Source organism: Halyomorpha halys, unplaced genomic scaffold (genome assembly GCF_000696795.3).
Source record: "Halyomorpha halys isolate HHAL.00 unplaced genomic scaffold, Hhal_1.1 Scaffold1.1, whole genome shotgun sequence".
Classification (NCBI taxonomy): Eukaryota; Metazoa; Arthropoda; class Insecta; order Hemiptera; family Pentatomidae; genus Halyomorpha; species Halyomorpha halys.
This window is the reverse complement of record NW_027115366.1, coordinates 1,767,882-1,782,406: the sequence shown is the minus strand read 5'-3', so window position 1 is coordinate 1,782,406 and position 14,525 is coordinate 1,767,882. Positions and strand designations below refer to the sequence as shown.

At 29.5% G+C, this 14,525-nt stretch overlaps 1 protein-coding gene across 7 annotated transcripts in view; it reads left to right on the top strand.

Annotated features, from left to right (window-relative positions):
- The first annotated feature begins 8,386 nt into the window (after window positions 1-8,386).
- LOC106692697 (uncharacterized) overlaps window positions 8,387-14,525 on the top strand; it is a 17,755-nt gene continuing 11,616 nt past the window's right edge. The window contains exons 1-4 of one of the 7 annotated variants that reach the window (XM_067052415.1): window positions 8,667-8,808; window positions 8,886-9,052; window positions 9,656-10,785; window positions 12,949-13,128. In XM_067052415.1, the coding sequence (XP_066908516.1) occupies window positions 9,763-10,785; window positions 12,949-13,128 (1,203 nt within the window). In that variant the 5' untranslated portion in view covers window positions 8,667-8,808; window positions 8,886-9,052; window positions 9,656-9,762. Of the gene's footprint in view, window positions 8,809-8,885; window positions 9,053-9,655; window positions 10,786-12,948; window positions 13,129-14,525 lie in introns of all 7 variants that reach the window. The other 6 variants (XM_014438834.3, XM_067052420.1, XM_067052421.1 and 3 more) reach the window with 6 other exon arrangements.

Sequence of the window (14,525 nt, the reverse complement as noted above, 5' to 3'; positions counted from 1 at the left end):
CAAGTCCCAGGAAAGCGGTAGCAATGTGGCACACTATACGATAACTTGAAAGGTACAAGGGGCATATGTTGAATAATATGCAAATATTAATTTTTAATATTAGTCATTGTCATGACAATGATGATCGTGTATATACGATGAGAAGATGGTTGGGGGTGCAATAAAAAAATAACACAAATAAGTTGAAGTAACTTATTTAATCGTACCAAGGTTTCGGCCAGAATTTCTAACCTTCATCAGGGCTAAGAACAGAACAATATAACAACCAATGAATACAGAAAATAAAAAATAAAATATAAACAGAATGAGATAAAGTAAATAATTGTACAGAATGGAATCAATAAAATTAAAGTGATGAAAGAAGTGGAAAATAAAATGTATACATAGGCAATTGAAAAAGTAGGTAAAATAACAATATTAAGGAAATAAAATAAAAATCTTGAAGTTATATAATGCAAAGAAATATGAATATTTTAGTTTATTAATAATTTAGAAATTAAAATTATGGAAAGAAAAAATAAAATTGAGAGAAAAAAAATATATGTAACAAACGAGATATGCAACCACAATATTAGATAAAGAAGCAAAATATATTGAAAACAACAATAATAATACATGGTGAATATAACTAATAACGTGGGTAAGTAAAATTAAGAAAATAATAGAAAAGGAGGGGGGAGTAAAATAAAGATAGAGGGAAAAAAAAAGAGAATATATTTAAAAAAACTATCAAGTCAACTATCTCTCATGATGATGATGTATATTTCCAAGTTTGTTTGTTTTTAGTTTTTTTTTTGTTTTTTTTAATTTTTTTCTGAATTAAGGTTGTTATCTGGCTTTGTTTTTCAGCCCTTCTAAAGGCCTGAAATTCAGGTTGAAACGTCAGCACAAATAAATATGTTTTACTTATTGGTGTATCTTTACTGACCCCCCCCCCCTCCTGACCATCTTCTCCTCACATCAATCTACAGTCAACTATTAACTCCAAATTATGATCCTAATTTATTTTGAAACTTGTTCCAGGTTACCACGGATACCAAAACAAGAAGAATGTGGATACAGTATTGCTTCAGCCTATTATTGATTCAAGACCTAATTTGGATTTAATAGTTAAATGGGCCTAGTGTTATTCGGCAGCGCTTCTGTCATAAATTTACCAACTCGTAATTATTAATTGTTATCAACATAAAAAAAAAAGGAACAAAAATAAAATGAGAATTACGGGCATGAAGCTGAATCTCTGATTAATTTGTGAATTTATATATAAATGTTACTCAAATATTATCATATATTTATCATAAAAAATTATTGTTGTAAGCCTAATTATTAATGTTGCTATGTTTTTGATGTGATGTAAGATAATTCTATAAAGTATGTTGATGTTCAAAGTATGTTAGGAAAAAATACTGGATTCTAAATCTAAAAAGAATTGTTATAATTGAAAGATTTTGAATATTTTTACGTTAAACTTTACTTTTTAATTTTTTTTTTTTTTTTTATTATATTCATAATGAACTTCATCAAACAATCAAAAGACAGACAATATTGAATATTAATTTTCTTTCTTAAAATGTTAATATGAATTCTTATTAATAGTTGGAAAAGGCCAAAAACATAACAAACATTTGTTGTTGTTATATATTATAATATAATAAAAGATAAATTAACACATAAGCCTATAAAAATAATTCAATGAATTTTTATATACCTAAGATAGCAGTATTTTTGTGATAAAGAAGGACTTGATATTTATGTTTAAAATGAAACGTAAGCCGCTTTATGCACTCTATGTTAAGTAATACACACGAGCATTAAAAAGTAAAAAAAAAAATACTATTCGCATTTTGTATGGTACAAGTAGCACATATCATAACTGGCATGTTTGTTTATTAATTATTTATAAAATAACTTAACAACCAAAAAACAGTTTATATGTATTTTATAGTCAGATGTAAATATAGTCTTACAATTACAGGCTTTGAACTGTGCCTGCCGTCCACTATTTTCTTTGGGTCATTCAAAAATAATGATGAACGCAAAGAAAGAAAAAAAAAAGAGAACCATAAATACTAAACGCTTAAAAATTTCAGGAATTAAAACAAATAGTTTATATATAAAGATGCGTCAATTAAAAGTGATGTATGGAAAAAAAATAGTTGTATTTTAACAAGTGTAAATTGAAAATTTTAATCTTTATTGTTATTCATATGCTTATAATGAGGGAAAAAAATGTATATAACTTAATTGTTTTAATGTACTGGCAGTGTATATTTTTATAATAAGAGAAAATGTATATCAGCTGTCATGATTTAAAATTCTATAAGATTCTATGCTTTCAAAGCAATGTGTAAACATTACAACGTCAACTGACAAAACAATTATGCTAATGACATTACTTCAGACATTTTTTTTGTTTATTGCATCTCACTAATTGATTAGCTATTCAACAACTTGTTCTTATATTAACTATTAAATCTATCTGCTGAGAAGAACTTAAAAAGATGTTTAATTTCAGTATGTACTATATGTAGTTTAAACTAAGACTGTGTTTCTTCATGAAGAGACTTTTACTGTTTTAGATACTGCATGTCTTATCTAAACTCTTAAGCACTTCAAAAAATGATACAGAGGGTTAGATTATTAACTATCAAGTAAAACACTAAAATATTCACATTATTTCTTACTCATTTAAAATTATAAATCATACTATTAAACAGTTAAGAATTGTAGAACAATTAGGCACATTTTTCAAAATTTCAAATTTTTCATTTTTAGAAAATTTAATTCATATATTGTAACATATATCCAACAAAAAATAAAAAAGATACTAATTTTTATAAACTAGGGGCTCCCAAACTTTTAATATTTTTGATTCTGAATGATAAAATTGTTCCTAAAATAATATTTTATCAAAATTTTTTTTTTATATTTTTAGATAAAACATATTAATATATAATATAAAACATAGAAAACATATAATAATATAAAACATAGATAACACATTAGAATCAATATTTATCTAGAATAACTTCATAAAATTATTTTCTAATTTCAATATTAATATCTAAGATTGGATTTTAAAATGTACTATATAAGGTCCAAAACATTATTCATGAATTAAATATGTTTCAAATTAAAATAATTCAGTATTTTAGCCGTACACTTAATGAATTTATGTTTTATAAGTATTATAAAACACTTGCGAAATGTAAAAATCAGTGAGGAGTTTCTTTCTTAAAACTATTAATTTAAACCTATTATACTAAGAGCAGAAAATAAAAAACAAATTTTTGCACAATATTATTATTCAAGATTGGATTTGTACTGGAAATGTACTGTATAAGGTCCAAAACATCTGATCTTGTATTCATGAATTAAATATGTACGAAGTTTTAAGATAAGATAAGATGGGCATGATAAAATAAGATGGGCGTGTAAGGTCGTAGGACTTGGTAACAAACGAATCCCTAAAATGTTAATAAACAATGAACCAACGGGTAAACGGCCGAGGGGTAAACCAAAATACAGATGGGAGGATTGCATCAAGACTGATTTAATTGATTTGGGTTTGAAGGGGTGTCACTGGTCATTTTCAGTCATACAGGAAGTGTTATCTGTAGGTTACGACCCTATTCTAACCAGAGTGGGAAGGTTGAGTTTTCGTTCCGTGTGGCTGCCAAATCAAAGTCAACCGACTCAGGCCACAATTGAACCGGTATCATTACACTTTCAAAATTGCTAATATGATGTCTTAACACAACCAGTGTTTTATTGGCCGGTGTATAAATTGGCCAAATTAGGGATAAACTTGGCCAAATTGCCTTCTCGCACAACAGTACTTCTTTACCTGAACCCAAGACACTTCTTTTTTTTTTCTACTATAAAAATCTTAAAATTTAACAGATATTGACCTCTAAAAATTTGGAGCCCCTTACATAAATTTCTTCATTTCAGTGTCTCAATTACCAGATAAAATTTGATTTGTAGTCCATAATTATTTCCAAATTAGGAAGATGTGCTCAATATGTTATTTGAATATTCGCTATGACTAAATGGTAATTTTTGAATGATTACTACTAAAACTACTAAAATTTGGAAATGATTATATTCTGAATTAAAGAAATGTAATAATATTTTTGAAATATATTGTGGCTAATTTATTCTCACAATAAATATTTTCATAAAAGGAGCTAACTTCATCTAAACTTTGAAATTGACTGTCTGTTATATTGTAGATATTTAGTTTTCATAGGCAGTGACTTCACTATAAAACATAACAGGTAAATTAAATAGTTTTGTTCATACAGTTACAACACTTCATGCAAATACAAGGTCCAATTTTTCTTACAAAAAAATAAAATAAAAGAGTTACATTATAATAATTTTTAATTATAACTAGATTTGAATTGATTGACCCCTAAGCTCAAATATACTTCAAATTCAATGCACATTTATAACATAAGTTTTAAATAAATTACATTTTTGATAATACTCTGAATAAAAATTTAATGAAACAACCCCAAAAAGTTTATAGCATTTTATTGTTTTCTACAATACAGAAATTTTAATATTTAAATAATGTACTTCTGTGGTACATCCATTTGTAATGATGACCTAATGATGATGAGTTTCTTCTTAACAATTTTAAGAATATTTAACTGACTATATAATATTATAATGTATAACTAAGAAAGTATATGTAAAAATATATATGTATTATTAAAAAACTAATCTAAATATCGTATTATTTACCTTACCACGATCTCTTCATCAATTATAAAAATACATATGTAAAGTATAATTTAGTAATAAATTAAATTGTAGTAAGATAGTCCTGGTTGCGGTGAATAAAGGTACAAAATAGAAGAAAAAAATATTTAATGTTAACTAACATTTTATTCTACTTTGTAGGGCTTTGTCAGGGCTAATATATAAGAAAATAATTATAAGCTTAAGTTAAGTATAAATATAAGTGGATAGGAGACTAATTATTAATAAATACAACCAGGTATTTATTAAGAATTGTAAATAAAGAACTAGAGAGTTAAATTGTGGAACTATACATATTAGGAATATTTGTAAATATGGTAAAAAGGTAGGCATAAATGGTAAACTGATAGGTAAAGTAAATGTGGCAAAGGGATGGTACAGTATCAAGCAAAATTAAAAATAATAATAATAACAAATAAACAGGGAGTACTTTATCCTTATTGGGAAAGGCAGAAGAGTGAAAAGTTAGACAAGAAGAAGGAGGCAGTTATATATATCCCCACTACTTTGCTAACTGATAGAAAGGGTAAGATTTACTTTCTCTATATATTTATTCAAATGTTCTGTCACTACTTACAATGTCTGGATCTTGTTTTTCATTTAGCCCCAATGAAGCCCTGAAAAGTGGGCCAAACATTGGTTAACATTAAATAGTTTTATCTACTATTTTATACCTTTATTGACCTTCACCCGAACTATCTTCTATCTTCAGGAATCTGTCTATGTTCAGTATTTTAGCTGTACCTTTAATGAATTTATGTTAAATAAGTATTATAAGACACGTACAAATGTATGCGGATCAGTGAGGATTTGCTTATTAAAAACTATTAATTTAAACCTATTATACTAGGAGCAAAAAAAAAAAAAATTGCGCATAAATGCTCAATGAGCATATCTTGAATCTTCCAATACCATACATAACAGAGATACATTTAATAAACAAAAATTATATATCAGCAGTCTAAAAAAAAAACACAATTTAACTATAAAAATGCTAAAATATACCAGTGGTTAACTAAAATCGGAAACAAAAACAAACTGTTAAAAAAAAAAAAAATTGTTTTGATATATTTGAACAATTTACTGTCTGATTTTATACTACACTCACTGAAAATAATTTCAGGATGAAATTGCAGTAATTTGTATTTGCTTAGTAAACATCCATATAAAATAATAAAATGAAGCCTTTCCTTCCTGCCTTGTCCTGCAGGGTTGATTTTGGTTAGAGACCCCGTTTTCTCTTCACCATTGATTATGTATTTAAAGGTTTTGTCCCTCTTGATAATAGATTGTGATGATCGATATACACCTTTGCTACTTACATTAAATCCGAAAATTGTACAAATGTTATGAAAGCAAAGGAAGCAACAAGCTTCGGTATCCACAGCTTGTGTGTTCTTTTGACTTTTGTTGGCTATTGCATTCGATTTGTACGATTTTAAACATAAAAAGAAACAAAGTAAAGATAGGTTAATTGAAAGGAAACGTAGACATCAGCAAAGTAGGTTGTAACATAACCGTGTTATGTTTAAAAAAAACATAAACCGGCTTAAGTTAATTGAAACAAAGGATCGACAGAATTTTATACAATCTTTAACTTAAGTTGATTACTAAATCCGAAGGTTGAGGAAATTCTTAAATTAATTAAAACACGAATTGCATAAAATCTTATCTGTTAGCAGACCTAAAACAATCCAAACTGAACATAAACGAGTGGATGCAGCACAAGCGCCCTTTGGTTTGTATCCAAAAAATGACTCTCAACGGCTTGGCCAAATTCCGGCCAGCTTGTCTCAACCAATCCAAATAACTCATCCACACGCTCGCACATGCACTAATTTGACATAGTTTGGCAAAAGTGTAGAAGCACTTTAAGATCCATGATATGGTATTGGATATCCATAGTGGTATGAGCGATACCTTTACTGAATCTTCTCTTATGAACTCATTGTTGGAATTACTTAACGCCGAGTTTACAAATATTTCAAGAGTCGTGTCATACAACATGTAGTAGATGTAGGTTTAAAATTCTTGAAGATGTTTGTAAGAGTTTGCTGTAGTCGATACCTCGCTCTGCACAACAACAATGAATTAGGTTGTTACCAAGATAGTGATTTCGTGAACTAATTGCGCAAGTACTTAAACTAAATATACTTTAAGCGAACTTTGAAGGCCCAAGAGTACTACAGGAATTTCTTCTGTACAATTTGTTTTTGCTTTCCCATGGTTGCACAAAAGTTTAGCTTTTAATATTTCGTACCATCTTTCAACTAAGTCGTTGCTTTATGGATCTTATGCAGTGTATTTATAATTGAGCTACTAAAAGTCTGGTTCGATAGTTGAATAGGGTGGAGTGAAAATTGCTTTATAGGTTATGTGTTCTGGTTCCTCAAATCTACTTTATCAGGTCTATAAGAATGTACGTGCGGTACTCTCAGCAGATTGTTCGGACATTGGAAAAGCTTCTGCTATCTGATATATCCATCTATAATAGTAAGCAGACAACGGAAATCCTTCAACTGTTGAAGTGGTTCTAATATACCACTATGAACCGTTGCAAAGCAGTTGTTTGGGGCTGAAAATTTAGTAAGAGGTACTTTTCCATTTTTTTTTCTTAACAGGCCTGGCATCAAAGGAAATTTCTCACAATACAGTTGAAAAATTTGCTCATGTGAGTACAGATGAACCGCTCTTTTAAGAGACGGAGTGATCATGTCTCTCTAGGTGGGATAGGTTTTGAAGTTTTTACAAATTTGTAGGTGTAAAAGAACTAGAGTGTAAGATCTAATATCTTCTGAGACTAATGCATTTATTAGGTTCATATCATTGCATGAAATTGGTGTTAGACTCGAACTGTGGACGAAAGTAAATGTGTTTGTATCATCCCACATTCGAGCGAGAAGCTAATCAATTTTCAATAAAACTGAATATTAGTTGTCTAACCATGTGATGTAGAAAAGTAAAGGAAATCAGTCCACTGATTTATTAAACTTGTAAATATTGGAAGAAGATAGTTGACCGTATGAAGTAGATTGTAGGAAGATAGTTGACCGTATGAAGTAGATTGTAGGAAGATAGTTGACCGTATGAAGTAGATTGTAGGAAGATAGTCCGGGTGGCGTTCAATAAAGCTACCAAAATAGTAGGAAAAACTATTTATTGTAAGTCAATGTTTCGCCCCGCTTTACAGGGATGTCTTAATTGAAAAATAAAAAATATCAAAGATGACAACTGACTACAATCCTTGTCAGTTCATTGGTGGTTCATCATTGGTCAGTTGTCATCCTTGTTTCAATCACGACAGCCCTGACGAAGTGTTTTACAGTGCAAACGTTTCGCCCTGCTAAGTAGGGCGAAACATTGGTTGGCAATAAACAATTTTTTCTACTATTTTGGTAGGATAACCTAATTTAAACTGGTACCCTGACAGAAAAATAATTTAAAATACCTGAACCACATACCACGAGTAATTGTAAAACGTTATTTTTTATATTAGAATATTGTGAGTCCACTTTTTTAGTAATTATTCTAAGGAGCATATGACATGATATTTGTTATCATAATTATTTCGAATTAGACTTAAGGTTATTGGGTCAAACTCCTCAACTCCTTAAATCTTATAAGTGGCGAATTTAACTCAGTTGTAAATATGTTTGTAGTAAGTTATTCTGAAAACTATATTTTAGGAAATAATTTGCAAAGATGGCAGCTGCAATTAGTTTGAAAGGAATATTCCTTTAGCTCTATGTATGTAGCAACTATTTTTTTTTTTTTTTTTTTAGTTTTCTATAAATTTGAGTGTTATCTTCTGAACTAAAATATACAGATTATAAATTATAAAACTTTAGGTAAGTTGTGAAGTTGAGTTAATATACTTCTTTGCAATCTGACTAAAGTTCAAACACACCGCAGTTGTTGATACCTACTAATTTTATCGGCGTCAGTTTTAATTTTCACTTAATTATTTTTATTTTAAGCTTAATTCCATTCAAACTCCTATTGCATTTTGCTACGTGTGTTAATTGGAGCAACTACTAAGTATTCTTATTCCTAGTATTTTTATTCTTATCCATAGTTATCAAAATAATTAGTACCAATCATCCTATTTATTTCAGTTCTGAGTTATGTATTATCTAAGCATGTCGTTTAATCCCTTCATAATAAATTGCGAAATTCAAGATCAAATTTTCCAAAATAATTATAAGTAAACTTATATCCTTGTGATGTTTTAGTGTACAAACATTGATATTCTCTTTCAGTGTTATCATCTATTCATATCTTTGTAAGTGTGTTTAATACATTTTACTAAAAATGTCACCCTCAGTTCATAAGGATCTTAACAACAGAAACAACTTAATAATAGTGATAAGACAGCAGAACTTTTGATAGTGATAACATCTGTTCAATCTTGATAAGCTACTGCACATAATTAATCTGTTTTCTATGTTGTGTGTCTGCAGATATAGATATTTTAAAAATAAATACATATTCACTTGTTATGTATATTGTTTATCTTCTTGAGGATTTAACAACTTATAATTTTATAAATTTATTTAATTAGTTTTTGAATATTTTAATATTTAATCAAATGATACCCCGATTCAAATTAGGCTGTCAGTCATTAAACATGGTAACTGAAAAAATTAAAACTTTTATACTGATAAAATGTTAGTAAATGTAATTCTAACATTATATAAGTATTAAATGTTATATAATCAAATATTTATGAAATCACCCTTAAAGAATCTGATGATGCTAATAACTTTAATTCACTATAAATATTAGATACTTTGTTTTATGACTGAGCGCCTTGAATTTCAAAAATTGAAATAATTATTTTTTTAGTTCTTAAACATCTATATATAACATGAAACTTCATTTTCAGATAACAATGGAACTGAAGCATTGAATTCCATTTATCATCTTGGCCTGAATAGAAGCTGTGTAAATACTTTTTAGTTTTAAAAGCCAAGCCCTAAGCATTCAGTCAAAATGTCTTCGAGGTTTATGTCAGAAAGATATCCATTAAATCCAAGAGCAGAGCTTTCTAGTACAAGTTTTCATGGAGAAAGAAACTTCCCCAGAAGCCGTAGACCCTCACCTTATTTCAGGGATGAAGCCAACTGGAATCCTGATGAAAGTTATTCATTATCAAAATATTCTAGGGAAGAGAGATATATTTCTGATCACCGAATTAGAGAACGGTCTCTAAGCCCCAGAGATCGAAGTCATATTCCATTAAGGAGAAGTCAAGAGCCCGATTTGAGAAACTACTTAGATGCATCACATCAGTACGATCGGAAATTATCTGATTTTGACAGAGAGGGTCGTGATTATAACAGGCCTTCCAAAGATTTTGAAATGATTAATCAAACTTCAGACTGGAAGTATGACCGAAGTATTGACGTGAAGACGAGGTTGAACCAGGACTCTATTGACCTTAGAAATCGAGAATTACTATCCAGAAGAGACTATAGAGATGAAAAATATTTATTTGATTCTGAAAGAGATAGACAGTTCACTGATTTGAGAGATGAACTGCACAATTCAAGAAGAGGTAGATATTCTCCTGATCACAAGGATCAAGCATACTTCTCTTCTGAGCCCAGGAGGGAGGATCCCTTTGATTACAGGGATAAAATTTATTTAGCCAATTCCAGTCGAGAGAAACATCCTTCCGATTTTAGAGAAGAAGCACATTTATCTGATTTCAGGAGGAGTTGGCCGAGCCCAGATGGAAGGCGCAACGAACCGTCCGATTCTGATCGATGGTATCGTGATCAGCGACCCACATACAAAGAGTTTTTGACAGAATCTGATAGGAATTTGCAAACCTCAGATAAAATGCCTACCACAGAGTTTGAAAGGGATTGGCGACATCCAGACCAAAGTCGTCAAAATTATTCATTTTCTTCTCTTAGAGGTTCTGATCCAAGGTTTGAGAGGTCTTATAATGATACCCAAGGAATGATCCCAATGAGTGTTGATCGCTCTCTCAGTCATGTGAATCGTGAGGTAAGCTTTACTAATTATATCAATCCCATAAAATATACCATTTTCATTATACTTGATATGTTTTTGGGTAATAGAAATGGTTTCTTTATCTCTCTCATAGCTCTTCAATTATGAAGAAAATGTTAGATTTTTAATCAGAGTAGTTTTTAATATATGTTTGCATAAATGCTGAGTATATTGCGAGTTTAATTTGATTCAACATAATTACTTATTGTATTTATTATTTGTACAGTTGTAAATCACATTAAATAAATAAATAAAAAAAAATTTGATTCGAACATTGTTAGGCAATCTTTCCATGTATAAATATTATAAATTAAACAAAAAAGTTGCTGATTATTGCAGGATTTGTGTTTTATACAAATTTTGAGTTTTCGCTGCACAAAATTCTGGTCTTAAATTAATATCAAGAAAAAATTCTTTTATTAGATTATAATTTCCTTTAATGACATTAAAGTTTTGATTACTGTTATTCTTTTTTTTTTTTAAATTTTTAATCTAATTTTCTTTTATACCATTTTACAAAAATAATGAAATTCAGTTATAATTACCTTGATGAGAAGATAGTGGATAATTTATATGAGAAGATGGTTGAGGGTGCGGTCAGAGAATAAGTTTGTTAAACTTATTTATTAGTGCCAGAATTTCTAGCTTTTATCAGGGCTAAGAAAAAAAAATGAGATAAGAACCAATGAATAAAGGAATATATAAAATGATTAAAGTATATATAGAGAGTAAGCCAATTATTATCCGCAATATAGTTATACAATTTTATTGTAATCAAATAGGAAACTTACAAGTACATCATTTTTCGACATAGTCCCTTTGTTTTTCAACGCACGGTCCAGCTTCACGATGCCCTCACAAAAGAAGGTTTTCGGTTTAGCTGGAAGCCAGGAATACTACACTTCTTTCATTGCTTTGTCTGAGGTAAAACGATGACCTCTTAGTTCCTCTTAGAGTGGACCAAACATGTGATAGAAGGAGCAAGATTGGGACTACATGGAGGATGAGCCAATACTTTTATTTTTTTCTTTTGGCAGATATCCAAGCATGTTTGTTTATGTAACTGCGTAAGTTGTTTTGGGACCCATCTTGCACAAACTTTATGAAACCCAAGTCCGTTGTGGATTGGTTTTGGTAGGCAGAACCGTGACTAATTTGCATATGATGTGCCACTTAATCAATAGTTGCTCGTCAGTCTAAGATCATCATTTCACGTGAATGCTCAATGTTTTCTTCATTTGTGGTGGTAAACGGTCATCCGGCTCCTTCATCATGCGTAACACTTGTGCGACCATTTTTGAATTTTTCAACCCATTCGTAAACACTCCATTGTGGCAAAACACTGTTTTGTACACCCGTACTATACCAAAAGTCTTTGATGAATTTTGGCCTCTGATACCAAAAAAACAGATTACTGAATGTTACTCTTCTTTGTTGCAAATAGAAAGCTGAGCAGCCATGAATAACAGCACAAAAGTGATAACGAAACTAACCTAGCAGCTTGAAACTTGCATAGACATAAGCAACATAAACAACAGACATATAGACATAACAGCATATAAACAAAGCATGCGTCATCAACGCTAAATGACAGTGCTACCAACATGAACAAAAATATAACATAATGCAGATGAATATTGATTTATCCTCATAATTGTACCAAATGAAAATTGATAAAAATAGAGTAATGGGAAAAAATTAAAGTTATAGAAAAACAAAGAGAAAGAAAATATATATAACTAATGAATTTTTAATTTTTTAAATTATTATTATTAAATTAAAATATTCAAATTTCTTTGTTTCTTTGCATTATATAACTTTACATTTTTATTTCCTTAATTATGTTATTTTACTTTCATATTTAATTACCTACATATATGTTTTATTTCCGTCATCTTTCATTCTTTATTTTTATCAAATTTCAGTTTGTACAATTATTTACTTTAATCATTTTTTATATTCTTTTATTCATTGTTTTTTTTTTTTTTCTTATCCCTGATGAAGACAAAAAATTCTGGCCTAAATAGGTTGGCACTAATAAATAAGTTTTTTAAACTTATTTGTGTTATTCTCTGACTACACCCTCAAATATTTTCTCCTCCTATAATTATTATTATCATTTCACTGATATCCTACTCCTATTTATTATTTATTCAGGGTCCTAGAATGGATTATCAAATTGAAGACAGTTGGAATAATGGACATCCTTCTCATTGGAATGACAAAGGAAATTTACCTAATATAAATATTTCTGGACCAGACAGAAGAATGGCCTCCTTTCCAGTCGTAAACAATGAAATTCCATATTCAGGAAATTTAAAAAGTCCATTTATCCCTGTAAGTTTACAAAACAGTTTTAATAATTGCTTATTCTGTATTATTTGGTCTATATTCAACAAATTTCTTCTTTCATTAAACTTTATTATTTATTATCATTTCCTTATTATGAAGCAGATATGTATGAAATAAACCTTTAGTTTATTTATTTTAGGGGTATTCGTGATCTTTAGTTTAACTTGTTTTTTTTTTTCATTGGCGCATCAGACCGTGGAGGTCCAAAGCCTCGCGTGATGTACTTAAGAAATACATCATACGTTACCTGACGTGATTTTCATAGGGTGGGTCCGTCATTTTTATGAGTGCTTCCCATTGGCTAACAGGCCTCACAAATGTCCGTGTGGAGATTGTAAGTGAGTATTTGCATAATTTTTATGCTTGAAAATTCCTGGGTGGGGCCGGACTCGAACTCGCAATCTATGGGTTGGTAGACAGGCGCGTTACCATGCTGCTACCGTCACCTCGGTTTAACTTATTAAAGTGTGTTAAATGGAAAACATGTTAAATTGAGGAATTTTATCTTCTTTTAACATGTTAAAACAATATAACATTTACCATGGTTAAGTGTCTGTTAATAGGTTTGCTAAATGGAGAATGAGTCAAGCAACAGACCAGTTGAGCTCCACATCATTTCGTCGGTTGTCGTTTTGATTGATTAGTTGTTTGTAGTTCGTGTTTTTTTTGGTTTTTGACGTTATTAAACAATAAAGAACTAATGAAGAACTAACCAGGAGAGAACACAAGGAACAAGTGGGCAGAAAGATGATGTAACGAAGCTGTAAGAGATTTTATTATCTCGTGAAGATTTCAAGGCTTCAAAACAAGTTGTCCAAAAAATCTGCTAAAAGCTCCCCTGTATTAAAAAAATAACATAGACTTTAAATTAGGCTGCTCTCTTAACATTTAGCATCTTAAAACTTTTTACTTTTAATCGTGATTAACATTTTAACATTTACGTGATCACAGCTATTGTTATTATAGATTAATTGCACTACCCGAGTGTTTATATATTTTAAATTTGTATTTTTATAAAGTAAAATCTTTGAACTGCTAAATAGCTGATTTTTTCCTTAATATGAAATTAAAAAAATTTAATATTTTTTCTGTAATTTCTATTTTTTCAATGATTTTTCTTAAACTTTGTTGCTAAAATTTTATTATAAACTATTCAATTGCTCACGTATCCCTTTAATATAAAAAGAAAAATGTAGTGAATAAAACCTTTTTTTAGGAACAATTTTATGTATTCAGAATAGTTTCTGAATACATAAAATACATGTTGTGTGATCGTTAAATTTAATGGGATGGATGCATGTACTTTGCCGCAATTAGTTGTTCTATATTTGTTTTTTTGGCCAGTTCAACTCTCCTGTCATTTGTTAAAACATATATTAATA